The sequence below is a fragment of the Cydia splendana genome, chromosome 14 (assembly GCF_910591565.1).
Source record: "Cydia splendana chromosome 14, ilCydSple1.2, whole genome shotgun sequence".
Taxonomy (NCBI): Eukaryota; Metazoa; Arthropoda; class Insecta; order Lepidoptera; family Tortricidae; genus Cydia; species Cydia splendana.
This window is the reverse complement of record NC_085973.1, coordinates 1,808,510-1,828,763: the sequence shown is the minus strand read 5'-3', so window position 1 is coordinate 1,828,763 and position 20,254 is coordinate 1,808,510. Positions and strand designations below refer to the sequence as shown.

Sequence of the window (20,254 nt, the reverse complement as noted above, 5' to 3'; positions counted from 1 at the left end):
CAAAGTTAGGGACCTTGGTTAGCAAAATTAAAAAAAAAATATTTTTCATATTTAAAGCACATGATCAACAGACTACATGATAATGGAACAGAATTTATCTAGATATTTACATTGTTAGCTTCTAAAATTAGCTGCAAAGGACGAACGGTTGGTTGATGTAGACATAATTGGTGGCACATTGGGCTGGAGATCCAGAGTAGTAGGTTCCAATCCCACGATAACGACAGTCGTTTACAGCTCTCATTACTTTAGATCCACAATATTATCCATATTTCTTTTTATGTATCCACATTTTAAGAACAGACAATATTTTGATGAAATTCTTAAGTATGTACATCATTTCAAGTAAATCGCTACTTACAAGGAGCTCTACACCACGTATTAGAAGGGGTGTCAGTTGCTACACTGTTAGCTTCTATATACCACCGTCTTGAATCGTAGCAGTTAAGGAAATGATTGATGGTTATTGGGCTTATGGTCTCGTTATCCGAACAGCCATTGTCTTGATAGAATGTATTCTTTAAGTACTGTATTACACCGTCTTTATTAACTCCAACCTGAAAATATAAATTATGTACAGATTCAATTATGCTGAGGTGAACTGGAGAATATTTTGAGTTAACACTGCTGAAATTTGCTGCTGATGTTCTTAAAAGTAACTAAAATCTAAAATAATTGCAAAGAAACTCTAGAAGAAAAGACAACTGATATCTAAGCTACTATAAATACGTACCTACTACTTGCAAAAGGGTTATTCAAAAATTATGAATATTGATGAAATAAATGTTCACAATTTTGAAATAGTTTAATACTACATTAATTTTAGATAAAATTAGTCAAAGCCACAAATTAAGCACCATTACCTAAACTTTATTTTAGGGAACAAGAAATGAGACAGCTTTTGCTTTTCTGAATGCGCCCCAAAAACGAGTTGTACAGGAATGTAAAAAGAACGGGACTCATAACGAGTAAACAGCTACATACATCAAAATTGGAATATGTTGGTATCCTCTTTCCAGAGATTTTGAAGTTAGTTTGCAGAGGCACTATGAACCGGCAAGTCTTGTTCTGCAAGTGTGAGACTACCGCGGCTGCACACGCGATTTGTACAGATCGCGATATTTTGCCGCCGTACGAGCCGCCCACTCGACGGACGATCACGTTGACACTGGAAATTTTGCATACTCTTAAGGCCTATGCACACCGGCTTGCGTGTGCGTGACGTGCACGTGCGCTAAAATGTTGGAGCCGCACACGCACACGTCACGCAAGCGGTGTGCCGTCTCTCATAAGGATCTGTATACTACAACGCCGCACGCGCACGTGCACGTCACGCACAGGCAGCCGGTGTGCACAGGCCTTTAGCTTTAAAGGTATTAGAGGGTACCTTCATAAACTTTAATATTAAAAACATAAACATAAAAAATATTATTGGGATCCGTCTATTGGATGCCAATTTATATATTAGGTACGTCTAACATTGCAACTAAGAAAAACAGTAGGTACCTATCTGTTTTATGGATCTAATGAAAACATCTTAAATCTTGAGCTTTATATTAGGAAAACTAGTATACAGTAATTTTACTATCTTACCTGTTTGCCGGCATTTTTAAGCATTGCGCTACAGCCACATTGGTCATATCTAACCATTGAGTGGCCGAGTATACTTCAATCCCATCTTCAGTAGGTCTTACTACACACGTTTGAGGCTCTATATAATAATGGTATTGTGTTTCCAAATTCAATTCTCCTTTCAACACCAAATGTACGTCATTACCAATGTCAACTGGTTCTACTGTCTTATTATTCTTTATCCGTTTAGTCTTTTCAGATGATTTTAGGACATCTTTAACGGTTAATAAAGGAAGTTTTTGACTAATGCTAGCATATATTACTTTGACAAGTTTTGCAGCTCTGTTTGCGGTCTTTTCTCTATTCGCCACGATTATCGCTGCAGGTTGACCATAGAACTTTACGTCTTTGGAGCATAGTATTTCTTCTTCGTCAGCAATTAGCGGAGGATTTAAAGTTGTAAATGAATTAACTCCTGGTATATCTTGAGCGGTGTAGAACGCTAAAACTCCTGGAAGTTTCTTAAAAGAAAAATATTCTCTTTAGATTATATTTTGTATTATATTGATCTGTAATCTGATAGTTCACAAGTAGACAAACTTCCGGTATTTATTTAATATTTTATAGATCATTGGGAGTTATTTCAAATTCGAAATAGATTTCTCATCCCTTTGATATGGCATTCAGAATAAACTGTTCCTATAAAGTGCAAACATAATAAGGTAAGGTGGAGTAAAACTATCATCGGGGTAAGACTATCACTTATATGGAATCCTCATACTGTTTGTCTTACCCCGAACAAAATAAACTATGTTATTCTTACCCCACCTTACCTTATATGCTTTACTTACCATAGCATCGGTATTATCAAATCCGCTAATAACACTGCCAGGTTTAGCATCAGCACAAACAAGTGCACCATAAACTTCTTCAGTCACCGACTGCAAGTCATTAGCAAAAGTAGCTTCACCACTACATTGTACCAGTGCTTCTAATTTTGGTATTGGCTGATTTAAAGGCCAGATACTTTTGTCCGTGTCAAAGGTTTGTGTGCCCTGAGATGTACTTCTTTTTATCGCTTCACCGCCAGACCGGTGTCTAGGATCTAGTTTTCCATCAGGACATAAATATAGCACCGCCTAGAAATTCGAAGAAGATATACCAGTTACCTGAAGTGTGTCTAAAAATGAATCGCATTAAATAGGATGAGAAAGTGCGAAGAAAATCTTGAAAACTTATACTTTTCGTTTGATGTATACAGTACAGTGGTGATCAGATAATTAGAAATTTTACTCAATAAAGACCTACATAATATGTACTGCAGTCATTTAGAAAAATATCTGTACACGGACAAAAAAGTCTATAATTAGTAGTACCTACCTACACCTACCTAGTATGTATCTTCTTTTTCCTCGCGTTATCCCGGAATTTTTGCAACGGTTCATAGGAGCCTGGGGTTCGCTTGACAACTAATCCCAAGATTTGGCGAAGGCACTAATTTTTACGAAAGCGACTGCCATCTGACCTTCCAACCCTTGTGGGTAAACTAAGCCTTATCGGGAATCAGTCCGGTTTCCTCACGATGTTTAGAAAAAGACGTTTATCGGTACCTAGTATGTATTGAGCAAAGTTTTTACTACCTTGTAGAAAAGAGCAACGGATAGCATCCGTCGGTAAGCTGCCCCGGGTTCCGGCGGTGCCTCTTCCGGCTTAATGTCTTCAAATAAAGTCTTCACAGCTAACTGCACAGTCTCATTGGTAAACAGGTCTTTACCGATCAAGGCACTCTCCGTTTTCTCAGCGTGAATGAAGTTGGCTGATATGCTTCCAAAAATCAACGTGGATTTTTCTATAATGTTTGTGTCACGTTTGAATTTGAAGAGGAAACCAGCATTAACAACTGCGTGCGCGTTTTGTGAGCGAGGCATAATCTTAAAACGAATAGAAGTAAATTTAATAAGCATTTGGTAAGCGACCGAAGAGCTGTTCCTCGCACAACGTATCAGCATTGCGATACAAAGAGGAAATGCGACCAGCATCCCTGGTACAATGCCTCAAGGGCCTATTTTAGATTTAAGCTGTAATAGTTATTAATTTAAACTGCAAAACGTAATTCAAGACCAAAAAATGTAAGACAATGTTGCCACTTTTTACTAGCGCGTCTTGTATTTATGTAAAAGTAAGTAAATAAAAGTACTTTTTTAAATCGTAGGAGTAAAATTACTTATAAATAAATTATCTTAGCGTGATTATATATCAAAAGGAATTTACTATTTAACAAACAAATGATTGCAGTGGCAACATTGTCTTACTTTTTTTGGTCTTGAATTACGTTTTGCAGTAGGGTCAGTTGTTCTACATTGAAACAATCGGACACAGTGTAACTTTGCGATATCTCGGAAACTAGGTGTTACCAGCTAGTGCCGTCTGTCAAGCAAGGACAGGCTCAGGGACCCCCAGCACCTCCCCAAAACACGAGCGCGCCTCGGAGAAGGAGCACGCTGCTACGAGCATTATTGTGAATTCGTGCAACAAAAGTAATTTTTTTTATTTAAGTTTCGCAATTTTTTACCAAGATATAGACTCGAGTTTGGCGTTTTTTAAGTTTTTGTTATGTTCTATGTGTATTAAAGTTTATTTGGAGCTAAATATTTTTAAATTTCTTTCACTCTTTGGTGCAGTTTTTATTAATTGATTAAAAAAACACCCCCTAGTCTCACAATGAAACATTTTTATGTAGTATACAATGAAACATGATGTTCACTGTCAGGTACACCAGTACCAGCACACAATGAAACAAACTCATTATTTTTTTAAATAATTAAAACCTATGTGGTAAATTTGTGAAACTAAAAAAGGTAAGGTAGACGCGAGCACGGGTCGCGTCGTTGCTCGCTAAGATAATCAATATTACCGAAAATATGGCCAAATCCACCATACAAAGCTTAGAAAAAGTTCTACAAAAGTATCTACAACCAATAGAAACAAAAATCTCGTGTGTAATTAACGATATTAAGAAGCTAGAAGACAAATTATCCAAATTAGATTTTACGAATAAGTGTATGAAGTGCAGTGATAACGGTACCAGTGTTGTGCCATGCAAATCTAAACCGAACGGATCGACGAACGCTGCGGCCGCGAGAAATAATCCCGTAACATCACCGACCGGGAATCTGAGGACGACCGCCAAACAACATATTTCTTATGACTCAAAAATACCTAGGCGGTCCTTCGGATCCTCAATCATAACCCCAAATCCGTCTCCAATAACATCGAATGGTGCCGGTAAAGTGCATAAAACTGCTAGTGAAAAAACCAATAAAATCTCAGCGGCATCGCCCGTCATACAATTTTCGACCCCGTCAGACACCTCGTCAGACGAGATTCGACTCCACCACCACTTAGACGAACCTGAGGTGGCAATTACTAACGCTGACGAGATACCATTCCAAGTTGTGACATATAAAAAACAAAAACGCAACCATCGATATGATCAGAAATACGACCGTGTTATCACAGGCACCGGACCAATGGATGACGAGTTGCAGACCACGGAACGGCCTAAGAAAATCCACGCATGTTTTTTCAAACCGGATACCTCCGTAGCGGCAATAAAGACCTACTTGATGAAAAAAGATAACCGCGGCGCATACGAGGTACAGAAACTGGAACTAAAACATAAATACTACGCATCATTTGCTATCTCAGTACCGAGTAGTAGTTTCGACTTCTTCATGCGCCCTGAAAATTGGCCTGCTGGAACCAAGGTCAGTAAATGGTTTCGAGGAGGCGCCGGGCGCGAGCGCGCGCCCGCTGGAGCCCGCGACAGCTCCCGCACCAGCGCAGCGCCGGCCCCGACACTTGCAGACGCCGCCAGTATCGAGCAAAATACTCACACTGTGTCACCAAAACATTAGGTGCCTTAATAATAAAACTAAAAAGTTAGAAGTACTATTATCCAATGAATTAAAATGTGACGTACTCATCCTTACCGAACATTGGTTACGCGATAGTGAAATAAAATATGTTACGTTACATAATTTTGACTTAATAGCTCATTACTGCCGACCATCCATTGCCCATGGAGGAAGTTGCATCTTTGTGCGATCTGGGCTGAAAGCCGTTAACAGGCCGGACATAACAGGTATGTCTGTACAACAAGTTTTCGATGTATGCGCAACCCATTTAATCGATCATAATATTTTAATAGTCGCCATATATCATTCTAACTGTACCAATGATTCTGTATATTTAGATTTATTTGACAATTTATTATCTAAAATAAACACCGAAGGGTTAAATACTATTATAATGGGTGACACTAATATAGACTTTCTAGTAAACTCCCCTAATAAAAAACGGGTGTTAGATATTTTATCATGCCAGAACTTTACTCAACACATAGATTTCCCGACCAGAACACAGAATAACAGCTCGACTTTATTAGACCACGTATATTCGAATATCTGTACCGACCGTGTGTATAGCGATTACGTAAGCACTCACCTGAGCAACCACTCGGCGCAAAAGATAAGACTTGTAAACAATTCGCCCGCACAATATGCATCTATACCTAGACGTATTATTAACTCCAACAACAAAAAATGTTATTTTACTGCATTAGAATCAATTGACTGGCCGGAGGTCGTCGCAAACAGCCAAGGAGACTGCAGGTCTTTATCAGCCGCATTAATGAACTTATTAATTTACAATTTTGAAATATGTTTTCCCAAAAAAATATCAAACAGAGTTTTAATAAATGTCCTTGGATTGATATAGAAATATTGAATCTTAAACTTCTTATTCACGACATAGCCGATTTAAAAGAAAAATTTCCTCTTGACACGCATATTGCCGATCGGTGTTGCACCTTAACATCTAAATATAACGCTATGTTAAAACGTAAACGTACTGAGTACTACAGCGAACTTATAAGTAATGCCTCTAATAAATGTAAAAGTATGTGGGGAGTTATTAACAAAGAGCTGGGTCGTAAGTGCCGCGAACGTATGGACTACACGGAAATCGTAAGGGACGATCACGGGCTTAAATTTACATCGAAAAAACTCGCGGTCGACGCACTAAATGCGGAATTTATAACAGCTGCTACTAAGTGCGGTGCGCCCGCGCCCGATACTGACTACTCGATGTCAGCAATATCGAGCAATATTGCCGAATGTGATCGCTCCTTGAGATTTAAACCTTTCTCGCCTAACGAAGTGGAGTCCATACTTCGCATACACATTGCTCCAAAAAACAGCACTGATATTTACGAAATATCAGCCAGCATTCTTCAGTACGTGGGCCCAGCGCTGTCCTATGTACTTACAGAGTTATATAATACCTGTATTCGTCAAGCTGTAATACCAGTAAGCCTAAAAAAGGTAAAAGTCACTCCGCTATACAAAGGAAAAGGCTCCAAAGCGGCCCTAAACTCGTACCGCCCCATATCGCTGGTACCCGCCATCAGTAAATTATTAGAAGTCGGGCTTAACAATAGACTATTATCGTTCTGGATACCACAATTTACCTTGTCAGATAGACAATTCGCATACCGTCACGGGCGCTCGACTACCGACCTGGTGCGCGAGGTGGTGTGGGACGTGTTGAGCGCGCGAGAGGCCGCGCTGCAGGTGGCTGTGGTGTGCTGCGACCTCTCGCGCGCGTTCGATACCGCCGACCACCGCCTTATCGCGCGCAAACTAGGGCACTACGGTGTTCGTGGGCCTGCACTAGCATTACTTATGTCTTTTATGTCCGATAGATGCCAAGTGGTCGTAGGTGATGGCGGTCGCGTTCGGTCGGAGGAAATGAAATGCCTACTCGGGGTACCTCAAGGCTCGTGCCTCTCGAATACCCTATTCAGCATTCTCCTCAATGACCTCCCACAGGTCATAAAAGGCCCCAACATTTACATGTATGCTGATGACGTGACAGCTGTCGTCACAGGCGCATCCCACGAACAATTGGAGACAAACGTCAACAGTACCCTTCACCAACTGAGCCAATGGTTTAACGCGAACGGGTTGGCCCTCAACAAAAGCAAGACTTTTTGGATGAAATTTAGGCTTAACGGTCACGTGATCCAACCATCGACGGTGTGCGCCGGTGACGACGCTGTCCAGCAGGTAACCGACACAAAACTTTTGGGTTTCACTATAGACAGCGGGCTACGGTGGGACGCGCATATCGACCAGCTGTGCGCCAAGCTGGGGAGCGCGTGCTACGCGCTGAAGCGCCTCGCTAGTACTGCGACCAGAGATGTCGTCAGGAGCTGCTACTTTGCCACAGTACACGCGTATATCACGTACGGTACCGAACTTTGGGCTACAGCAGCAGACTGGCATAGAGTATTTGTACTCCAGAAGCGAGCTGTTCGGGCAATAGCAGGGGTCCCTGACGATGTCTCTGCTCGCGAGTACTTTCGACAATTTAGCATACTGACACTTCCATCTTTATTAATCCAAAATGTGGCAATATTTACGCACAATAATAGCAAAGAGTTTGCAACTAAATCAGCTAATACAAAATATAGTCTGCGTAGCAATAAAAACGCGGGACAGCTTGCCTCCGTGCCCCACAAGCTCGCGAAATCAAAACGGTCAGTCTACGTCCTCGGCCCTCTAATATACAGTAAGCTACCGGTCAGTATCAGGGATGCACCTTCCTCACATGTATTTAAAAATAAACTTAAAAAATGGCTCCTGCAGGCGCAATTTTATGATATAAATGAATTAGTAAATAATAAATAAATGTATGGAATATATTATTATGTACAAAATGTAATATCTACATTAATGTTGATGCTATTTATACACTAATAATGATATGTTAGCTTGATATAATGCTTTAAATGCAAATTTACAAACCGACTTGTAACGATGTTACTAATAAATATTTTCTTTTCTTTTCTTTTCTTTTCTTTTCTTTTCTACCATGAAAATTGGTAATAATTTGTCTATCATATGACAAAATATACGATACTTAACTTTAGGAATGGCTGAGATAGGATGGCTTATATGTTGAATGTTTCATTGATGGCAAGGTTAAGGACACATGTCTTACACTGAAACAGTCGTGTATAAACACTATGTTGCAAGAAAGTGTATGAAATCAAGCATGGAGATGCTCAAAACCCTCCCGCGTCTACCTAGTTGGCAATCATGCTCCGTGGACATAAAAGGCGCCTTTTTCGCAGCATGCCGTACCTGCCGACCAGATTTTCGATTCACAATGAAACTCAGGTGTGTGTACAATGAAACAAGTCTTTCGCTTTTAGATATTTCAGCAATCTTATAATGATTCCATTTGTCGGAAACCTTTTAAATAACTAATTTCAGCCTACCACTATTTTCTCCTTTCCTTTCTCATTAATTGAGTGAAAGCATATATGTATTAATGTCACTTATTTATTACACCGTTTCAATGTTTATTAACGATGTTTCATGGTAGACTATAATTATTACATTTGTTTCACTGTAAAAATCAGAGTGTTTCATTGAAAACATGCACAAGTACACAATGAAACAAAACTCATTTTTCAAAAAAAGGCTTATAACACAGGAACTGTTACAGATAAGTAGAAACCAAGAATGCCATATGATAGCTAACGAAATTGTTTATCTTCATACGAAATGTCACACTCATAACTTTAAAAACACCAGAGATAGAAAGGCTTGAACTTTTAGTGTTTCATTGATCAACAAGTTACCCTACTTATAGTTTAGTAGTACCAAAAAGAATAGATAGTATAGAGGGGTCCTGTCATTGTAAATGTTGTAGTCACTGTAAATTTACTGCCATCTATCGACACACGACTAAAACTCAAAATGAAAACGTATAAAGTTATCAAAAAAATTATATATATGGATAAATGATTTTATTATTTTTATATCATTTTGATCCATGTTCATTCACTGATATCTATGTGTTAAAATTGTTAAATATGAAACGGTGTCGTCACGCCATCTAGCCGAGGATAGGCTAAAGGTGTGTGCGGCATCTATTCGAGAATGAATTTTACTTGAATTCCGAGGCACGTTTTTTCCTTAGACTTTATTCGTCTTATACGAAGTTACATATGTCTTTGGTAGTACTACTGTATATATCGTACATAAAAGATTTCAATATTGTTTCAAAAAATAAGCATTTTAAAAGGTAGAATTTTATATAAAAAAAAATCAATTAAAGTTTTTAGAGTTGCAAAGCATAAGTTGTGGTTAGTTGTCAACTTGCAAATACAGTGAAACCTGGTTAAGTGGGACCTGGATAAGTGAGAAACCTCTATAGCTGGGACTCATGGTGCGGTCCCGACACTTTAGCACTGAATTACCTCTGTTAGTGAGATAAAACGAACCTCTATAACTGGGATTAGTTGTTGTGATTTTATAGTCACATTCACCTCTATAATTGAGACAGAGAGTGTATTTTACCTCTTTTACTGAGACTATATTTATAAGATTACATTTTCCTAATTGTTTTTTAGAATTTTATACGAATTAAATTTAATACGTATCTGAGATAAAGTCAATCTATGACCTCTCTAACTTGGACTTTATTGATCTATTTCCGTATTCTTACTAGGTAACTCTTAGTTTATCCACAAATTCCGCATTTGCTTAATTGTGTCTAAACGACTTCAAGTTTCATTTAGTTACTTTATGTAGTTAGAACTATCGAAACGAAAGCTGAAATCTGATAAGTAACAAGAACAACAAATTTTCATTTAATAAATTTCTAAGACGCAAAGTCCGTATCAAATTTAATTGAAAAAATCTACCCTTTGGAAAAACATTCAAAATAAATTCAAAGATATATTTAAACAGACTTAAAAAATATTTAGGGACAAGGATTATTTTACAAAAAATCATCAAATCATGGGATTAGTTGTCAAGCGGACCCCAGGCTCCCATGAGCCGTGGCAAAGTGCCGGGATAACGCGAGGAAGAAGAAGGATTATTTTACCTAAACATTTAAAGATAATTACAAAATACCTTATTAACCACCTCTATAACTGAGATATATCCTCTATTCTCACCTCTATTAATGGGACCCTCTGTAAATGAGACAGAAATTTATTTATACCTGGCTAACTGACAGCCTGGGTAAGTGGAATACCTCTTTAAGTGAGACAAATCTGCTCGTCCCTTGAAGTCTCACTTATCCAGGTTTCACTGTATTCACATTTTAGAGGAAAGGAGACGACCTCTGTTTTTTTACATAATTTGATGTAATTAACCTATAGCTGGCTGCTATGCCCCTTCGTTTGACTTTTTCCTATTGTTTGACCTATTATTAGCAATTAGAAGCGAAAAACTGTTTCCATACAAATTTTTAAATGCTCCTCTTATAAGTAAAAACTATTATCAAACTGCACTCGGGACTTATCGCGTATTTAAGTTTTAAAATTTACCTCCGACGTTTCGAGGACGGCGTTGTCCCCGTGGTCTCGGAGCGGGTTCAATACGCGATCATCAGCCGTATTCGAACAATGAGATACGTCAAATACTAGATATTGAAACGATATGGCCTGGATATGTCAGTGTCAAACAAGTGTCAAAAGTGACATTTTTGTTTGAAGAAACGTCAATTTTGACACTGACATATCCAATCCATATCGTTTCAATATCTAGTATTTGACGTATCTCATTGTTCGAATACGGCCGTAAGTCCCGAGTGCAGTTCGATAATGTTTAATAATCGTGAAAGTTTAAATCAAAGTAAAAACTAGCAAAAAAATGTAACGAAGTGGTTGATATACATCAATCTGTGTCAAAATATTATTATACAATGAGGAAAATGAGGACTTCGTTTGTATAAAAAGGCGATTTTGAGACGTCGGAAATTTTCGTCTTCAGTTAAACAATTTTTATAAAGATTTGAATGGTACATTGTAAGTTATCAAACTGCACTCGGGACTTAATCGCGTATTTTAGTTTTAAAATTTACCTCCGACGTTTCGAGGACGGCGTTGTCCCCGTGGTCTCGGAGAAGACTGGAATTTTAATCGGGACGAGGGTTTTAAGATCTCATCCACATGGAATCCAGTCATTAGTAAATGTAAGCGGAAACGAATATCGACAGTCGATAAATCGAATATCGTTAGTGTTGTGTGTCGACAGAGTAACATCCCTAGTGCGGAGAACGTTCAAACTGATAAACAAGACCAAGTGCGGGTATAGTTCGAAAAACTCGAGCGGCTAGATGTTGATGTCAACTTGAGCCAGTCTTCTCCGAGACCACGGGGACAACGCCGTCCTCGAAACGTCGGAAATAAATTTTTAAAAATTAAATACGCGATTAAGTGCTCTGAGTACAGTTTGATAATTTCATTTCATTTCATTTCATTTCATTTATTTCAGCATATATAATGTTTAATAATCGTGAAAGTTTAAATCAGTGTTTTACCTTGTAAGTTTTAACCGAACACCATTTAGACAAAGGCGGAAGCATAATATTGAGTATGATTTTTCTTTTCATGTTCGTCTTCAGGAACGCCGGCAACGTTACAGCCTTCGTTTTGCGCTCTCCTTCCGCTGTGAATCACAATTTATAAACTTAGAACTTTATTTAAGGTGCAGTGAGTTCAGGGGGCCGATTTTTGAAATTAGACCGCTGGTTTTCGTGTATTTCGTTCAATAATATCTCCACTACTAGAACGATACCACTAGATTCCCAATTTCTACCGCTCGTAGTTCAACAATTAGCATTTTGTCGTTTCCCACCGATTTTCGAATGACGAAATCGAGCGATAGAAATTCAAAAATCGGCCCCCAGGGCGCATAGCGTAGCCATAATTACAATAGTTTGATCGTCAAGCACTTATGAATCTAGGTATTACATAGGTATCAGTAATCGATGAGTTCGATCAAAAATAATATTAAGCATTTTTATAAGCAATTGTTATATTATATTAAAACAGCTTTTGTGCAAATATTGTTAAAAAAAATTAAAGATGCATTTTAAACATATGTTCGTATTTTTTTTCTATCGAGCGAAGGTTAAATCAAGTTTCGAATCAATGAGGTTAATAGAGAGAAACCTCAAGATTGCTATTTATATTTTTGGTAACGCACGCAGTACGGTTTTTCATAAAACTCTGGTGGCTGAACCCACGACACCTTCAATTTCCCCGTAAAATACGGTTGAATGGGTACCTAGCTGCTATTTTCCGTTATAAAATTCTGAAAATATTTCTCTTTAGTTCTTGAGAACTCGTTGAACAAGAGGAAAAATTAAATTTACTAGAAAATTTGCGATGTTTTTCACGAAATAGCAATTAACGGAACAAAAGCATTATTATAAAACACTTACCTATCGTTACCATAGCTCCAACGGTTTCAAAAATCAGAAACAAATCTGACTGAAAGTCGTTGTTAACATATTTTAAATACAGATTGCCTCCGATTGTGCCAATCTGAAATGTTTTAATTGCGTCACGGCCTGATTCGAACTCTAAGATAATACGATATGGATAGGATATGACAGGGTCAAAAGTGACGTTTTTGTTTGAAGAAACGTCACTTTTGACACTGACATATTCGATCCATGTACATCGTATCTTTAGCAAATTTTTGACATATCTTAAAGTTCGAATCAGGCCGTCAGACACTTTTATAAAATCTGAGAGTAAATTATTTTTGTTCATGATATCCGAGCGGCATTTCAATTTGTAGATGAACGATTCCGATTTTAATGACGGCTTCCTAGCCTAGCCGGCAGTGACCTTGCCTACAAAGCACGTGGAATTCACACTCGTTCTTAAATTCTTGTACCGCCCTTAATACACAACTAAGTTAAGTCTATAGTTTGTTTTTTTTTAGCATTAGAAAGAACTTGAAAGAAGGTAAGCGATCTTGACATGCGTTTTAATTGAAAAACGCTTTTTAAAAATCAGTAACTATTACTTATGAAAGCAGAAGAATATAAATGATCGTATTAGATTCATAATTTTTACATATTTGCCGTAACTTATGTATAAAATGTGTTTTTCAATTAAAAGACACATCAAGATTGTTTACCTTATTACTAATGCTTAAAAAAACGAACTATAATACTTACATTTCTCACTGGAATATGGGCAACTAAGTCCATGTGCTCATGAAACTGCTTGAGGTAAGCGAAGTCCTCATTTTGCGCTGACAACTGTAAGAAAAGCTCCATCATGTCTGTCAGTGTCATGCCAGCTCCCATGACTAGGTTTACATCCATAATGTATCCTTTTATTTCAGCCACGTTAAATATGTCTATCACATTTGGAGGGTATTTTTCAACGTGGTAGACACCTGAAATTACACAGGCATTTGAAAAGGACTAAGTACTTCGTTTATTAAATATTTTGCAAATTAAAGTTATTTTTAACTACACTGACTTATGACTCTCTATATTCTTCAAAAACAGATGAGAAACTTGCATTTTATCCACAAGAGTGGTAAAGTAAATGCAGCTTTTGAGTTGATTCCTCGTGTAAGCTGGTAGAATTGACTCTTCAATGATAAATAAGTATTTAATAGAATTCATTTGTATTTTATTCGATTTATGTGTTACATTTAGTATTTTCTTTGCTTTGGGGTGGTGAAAAACAAAATTGTTTCACTCTTCAGGAAAGTTCGTTTAATTTGCATGCCTTGAACCCCTCGCAACGCTGAAGATTCCATGTTTTGTATTTCGAATCAATTTTGGAATCTTTGCCTTGCTCGGGTATCAATATTACCACGAGAGGTTACAAAAAATTTTCCTCCTTGTAAAAAAAAAAACCATTACCTTGTCCCGTATTCCCAGCAATCAATTTGTACTCCTTACACATTCCCATAATTTCAAACACATGCTTAAGTGTAAAAGCTTTGTACCATTTCTGTGCTCCATACTCCAAACTTATTAATTCCTTGTTTGATTTTTCTACAATACACCAATCATCATCTGATTTTTCTTTAACTTCTTCAAAAGGAAGTTTATCAAGTTTAATTTCTTCAAAATTAAGTTTATCAAGTTTGTCATTATCTCTGTTCTTGTGTGAACATTTTTTGTTGCAAGATACTCCACAAGGTTTAAACATTCCTAAATCTTCAAGATCTATCAGTTTGTTGACGAGATATTTGTCAGCATCTGTGGCGAAGGTTTTGAACGCATCTGCGATTGGTCTATAGCCTGTGCATCTGCAGATATTTCCAGCAAATGAGTTCTCGATTTCTGTTGTAGTTAGTTTGCCTTTCTTTGCTGTATGGAGGCTGCGACAAAAAAATATAAATCTTGGGTTAGTTTCTAGTTAATACTTTTATTATTAAATTAGATAATGGTGTACCTACATTAAATATTTAACTTGACTATGAGTATGTTAAGTAATTGTAAAAGTATGGTGTTGAAGGAACCTGGTTTATTTAATTTAGTACAGTGATTGTTAGTCATACGTTATAAGTTATTTACGTTGCAGACTTATCTTGGTCTAACTCTAGAAAGGGATGAGATTAGAGGTTTACTAAGTTTTATAACTAATATTTACTATATTTTCCCATACAATAACATACCTACAAGTGTGAATGTCAAGCATCACGACGGATTACAGTAATTCTGTACCTGTACATGTTCATGATCCACCCAGGAGTGCAGTACCCGCACTGCGTCCCGTTGAACTTGGCCAGTCTGGTCTGAATGTCGTGGTAGCCTTTGTTCCTGTTGCCAACCCCTTCCACGGTCGTGATCTCCCAGCCGTGGCAGGAGAGGACGGAAACGAGACACTGGAAATGTAAATGTCCAATGTACATGACATTAAAGCTCTCTAAGGGCCTGTAGGTACGTGTTGGATCTATATCCCCACGCAAGCCTATCAAAAGAGGCCCGTGAAATCCATAATGGAGTTACAAATAATAAAATACTTAATAATATTTGTGAAGTTTCAAATCGATACAGCAAAGCAGGTAAAATTGACGAACAAGATTGTTCGTTTATACAAGAGAACTTAGTATAAGTGTATTCAAACACCCACATCACATGTGTCATGAGAATTTGTAAAAAATATTTGGTAAATAAACGATTTGTATTTGAATTGAATATTTCTTTAGGGTTTTCCTGATCCGATCAGATCGAGCTGACAACAATAGGATTACGTGTGTGAAACCTTACTAACATTTTGCTTTTGAATGAAGAAAAACATTAAGAGGAAATGGGATGAATTTCAATAAGGCCAGTTTACTCATTGGCTCTTAAGATGAGATTGCAGTTTTTTCCGAGTGAAGGGGAAAGAGATGTACTTAATTACGGAGTTAACGGCAAATGTCTTCATCTCATCAGTGGGCGGTGTGGCGGCGCGTACGGAGACTATACACGCACCGCATCCACCCTCATGAGTCATAACACATCGCCTTCGTTTTATTAAACTTACGGAGTTGACGGCAAATGTCTTCATTTCATCAGTAGGCGGTGTGGCGGCGCGTACGGAGACTATACACGCACCGCATCCACCCTCATGAGTCATAACACATCGCCTTCGTTTTATTATACTTACGGAGTTGACGGCAAATGTCTTCATTTCATCAGTGGGCGGTGTGGCGGCGCGTACGGAGACTATACACGCACCGCAGCCACCCTCATGACACATCGCCTTCGTGCCGCGTAGGTCTGCTATTGTACGGATGTACTCGTTCAGAGACATGTCTGGACCGAATTTACCGTTTGCTGAAAATGAGAATAATTATATTTTTTACACGCTTATATGACATAAACATATTGGTTTTCAGTCAAAACGACAAAAGTTTTTGAATTTCTCAGAGATGTACCTATTCTGACTATACTGGAATTCGAAAGCGGATGATGCTGTCGCGAATTTAGCAAATGAAGAAACTTCTCAACGAAAAAACAAACCCACATCAAGTTTTGGCTCTTTATAGGCCAAGGCCAAAAAGAAAAACGAAACACTATATTGACAAATTTAAAAGACATTTCACGTTAAAACAGTGTCTTACTTCATCGAGCAAGTCAATTTACGTGAACAAAGTGAAAAGTCAATTGAACCGTGGAATCCAATATATCGCTAACAGAAAAGCACCGTTGCCAATTAGGGAAGTGCATTTGTGTTAACTGACAACGTACGCTCCAGACAAATAGTCATTCGATCAAGTATTCAATTACTGGTTGTTGCAGTTCGTAGGAGCTTTAGTATTACGACGGCGACATTCTTTATAGCCCTGTCACACTAGGGATTTGCAAGAGAGTTGAAAGAGAGGCGAGCGCGCAGCGAGTTTACCGCTGGCGCTCAACGATTTTGCCGCCAGCCTTCGAGCAATACCGTACAAAACTACAAATACATAGAAAATGACACACGACAAAGACAAATCTTGCAAAGCTCGATCACTTTTCGTTCTGGAACATGTCGTTTCAAACTAAGAGCGTAACTTCAATTGTAGGTAGGGTTACCAGATACAAATTTAGAATTTCCTGACAAAATTCCTGATTTCCGAATATTTTTCCTGACATTCATATTTTTCACCCGATTGAGCCGATAGCCGCGTTTTATTAATTTAAGTATATTAAATTTATTATTTGTATTCCTTTAAGTAGGTAAATAAAAAGGTACTTTATAAAAAAGTCTACCGATTCAAAAAATTCCTGACATTTTCGTGTTCCGTCCCCATTCCTGACAAAAAGCCAACATTCCTGACATGTCAGGAAAATTCCTGTCATCTGGTAACCCTAATTGTAGGGGAGTGGCTTTTTTGCGGCGGGTTCGTGTTATTTTAAAATCAATTTACACATACACACTGACAACGACAAGACAAGCAGGTATACCTACTAGTTTGTGTCTATCCAGTTTTAGCATATAAATGTATTACAAAAATGTGCCGGTTGTACCTTGTCCTACCTATGCTTAAAGGAAACTTACCTTGATATTGTTTTCCATTAATCTTGAATACAATTTTTGACGTCATATTATACCTGACGGACACAGAGGCTGAAATGAAAAAAATAAATTTTAGAGTGTCCGCTAGCTGCATGGATGCACAGAGCGAATGCACGCACGCGGGTGCTATTGTAGGTAAAATCCGTCGACCAGTCGGTCGGTGGGAATCGTACGTACTGGCGCGGTATGGCCAAAGGTATGGCGCCATCGCTCGAAAAGATGGCACCAAACCTTTAGCCTTTCCTCGAGTCAATGGCGATACTTTTTGACATTTAATAAATTTAACACATATCAGTGAAAAAATAAGGATAAAAGTCAAATGGCGTTCTAAAAGTGCATGTGTGTTGCAAGATGGCAGTAAAGTGTACTGACTACATAATTTACTTTGACAATATTCCTCTAGTCTTAAATCTCTTTGCTCATACTATTTTTAAACCAGCTCACCCGCTCCGTGCATCCGCGTCAGCTAGCGGACGCCCTTAATTTTACACATTTATATTGTGTTCACAGGCTTAGAAAGATACCTCTACCACAGGTAATAATGAATCATTAATCATTATTTGTTTGTCCATTACTGGACCCATACCTATTACCTATTCACTGCTTAATCGTAAGACTGACTGTCCATAATTAATCACTCATATACTTAAATTAACCATGATCGGGATGTTCTCCCTTTATCAGTATCAGTTCAGTCACCTGCAATAATATTATGTTACGTAACTGTCGTGGCTTACGACCTCCGTGGCGACCTGGCATAGACCGACTGACTGACTTGCTGACTGATATACATATTTGGAACTACGGACCTTCGAGCAACACCGGCTTCCGACACGTCGGAAGGGAGGGGCCCAAGCGATATCTTACCGTACAAATCTTTCTGCCATTTTTTGCGGGGGAAACTCGGGAAAGGTCGCACATCTCACACACTTACATACAAAATTCAATCTGTAATGACGACACAAATACATAGAAAAAGACACCCTACAAAGACAAATCTTGCACACCTCGATCTGTTTTTGTGTACGAACGAGTCACAAGTGTCACAACACGCACACTAGCACATTTACGTCGAAGAATTTTATTGTTTTCTCAGAGATGAGAAGTCGGATTTGTCGCTCGACCGATTCGCAATTTGTACTGGGCGAGCAAAATCGTTAAATCCAACAATTACATGAGACTAAAATATAATAATTGTGTTTTAAATGCAATTAAACGTATGATAATATGTAAAAAAAATATTACATGTGAAATGTAACACCTTCTTTTTGTAAATTTGATGTTCCCGACCTCTATTTACAACAAAAAACCGAGCAAATAGGCATTTTTTCTCCTGATGCGTTCACACGCGCGACTAAACACGGCCTAGTTTAAAATCCGAGCGCAACTAGTTGTATTACCCGCGCTAGATCAGTTGATCTTGAACCTAGGCAGAGGGGAAATAGTGCGAATGCCGCCTCCCTTCCGTATTGCTCGAAGCTACAGACATTTAAATTCAAAATTAACATGAAATCCAGAGGACAGACATTCATGACAGACAGCCGAGACGACCAGACAGACTGTTCAACAACGAACGCCGCAAAAATATCTGACACGATCTTGTTAGCAAAGCCATAAGAGCGTGTCACATATTTTTGCGGCCTTCGAAGAGTAACATATTATTGCAGGTGAATGTACACCATTTATGTCGTCCTCAGAGAATGGTCCCGATTTAAATTCGGGGCTGAACCTGAACTCATTAAAATTCCAATTACTTTTGTAAAATTATACCGCTCTGAAATATGTCTTTGTTGCAGAATAATGAAGGTAGCGCAGTAATCCAGTTACACCGTTCATGGCATTTTGTAACTACTAATTTGGGGGTTTAATGACATAAATAATGATCGTGGCGTAAATAATGATTGCGGATGCATCGATTCGTATGATTGCTAGAAGTCTTTTGGAGATGTTTAGGTAATGTGGTATTAAGGTGCCTAAAGGCCAGCGCAAACCGGCGGAGCGCAGCGCAGATCACCGAGGAGGATTTACGCCGCGAAGCGCACACCGACGAGGTAAAATCCCCCGCGATACCGCGAGCGCCCGCCAGCCCGAGCGCTGGCGGCCGGCGCACCAGGGAGCACTTCGGCGCAGGCCGGGAGATGCCGCCGCGTGTACTCTATCACAAGGGATTAGTGGTTAGTGTGCACGAGTTCACCCCCGTCGTCCCGGCGCTACTCCGGCGCACTCGGGAGGCCTCGGCGCATGCCGGGGGATGCCACGGTATGCCGGCGCCTACCGCCGCGGTATGCTCTAGCGTGCTCCTCGATGCCGCGGAGTAACAATCCTCCGTGATGCTCCGAGGTCGGTCTCAAAGCATTTAAATTTATACCTGAAGGTAATTGAAATAGGGAAGCAAATACATTGACAATTTTAAAGTGATCTTGCCGGTTTGCGCAGACCTTAATAGTCACATATTTACTTAAACAGCGAAACACTTAGGTACTTACCCCTTATTCATAAAAATCATAAACGCGCTACAAACCTCAATTAGCGACGATAGGACAAACGATTAGAGTCAGACCGAGAAGTCTGCAGCGATTTTGATAGCCCACGCAGTGCAAGTGTCATTTTAAACGTCAAACTTCTATGAAATTATGACGTGTAAATAACACTTGCATTGCACTGCGTGGGCTATCAAAAGCCCTGCAGACTTTTCTTGGTCTAACTCTATTACGTTTGTCCTTTGTCAGTTTGACTTTTGTATTTACTGTAAGAAAGAGATAAAACATAATTTAACTTAAATTATGCATT

The 20,254-nt window shown here is 38.7% G+C and overlaps 1 protein-coding gene across 1 annotated transcript in view; it reads right to left on the bottom strand.

The window, feature by feature from the left end:
* The window catches only part of LOC134796934 (uncharacterized), a 66,855-nt gene extending 49,363 nt beyond the window's left edge, over positions 1-17,492 (bottom strand). Inside the window, exons 1-12 of the mRNA XM_063769128.1 lie at positions 17,447-17,492; positions 16,073-16,242; positions 15,145-15,305; positions 14,335-14,798; positions 13,633-13,856; positions 12,886-12,988; positions 11,980-12,107; positions 3,213-3,503; positions 2,424-2,711; positions 1,594-2,093; positions 985-1,168; positions 362-557 (exon numbers count right to left, since the gene is read on the bottom strand). Of these exons, the coding sequence (XP_063625198.1) occupies positions 362-557; positions 985-1,168; positions 1,594-2,093; positions 2,424-2,711; positions 3,213-3,503; positions 11,980-12,107; positions 12,886-12,988; positions 13,633-13,856; positions 14,335-14,798; positions 15,145-15,305; positions 16,073-16,242; positions 17,447-17,492 (2,755 nt within the window). The remainder of the gene's footprint in view (positions 1-361; positions 558-984; positions 1,169-1,593; positions 2,094-2,423; positions 2,712-3,212; positions 3,504-11,979; positions 12,108-12,885; positions 12,989-13,632; positions 13,857-14,334; positions 14,799-15,144; positions 15,306-16,072; positions 16,243-17,446) is intronic.
* Between the last annotated feature and the right edge of the window lie 2,762 nt (positions 17,493-20,254).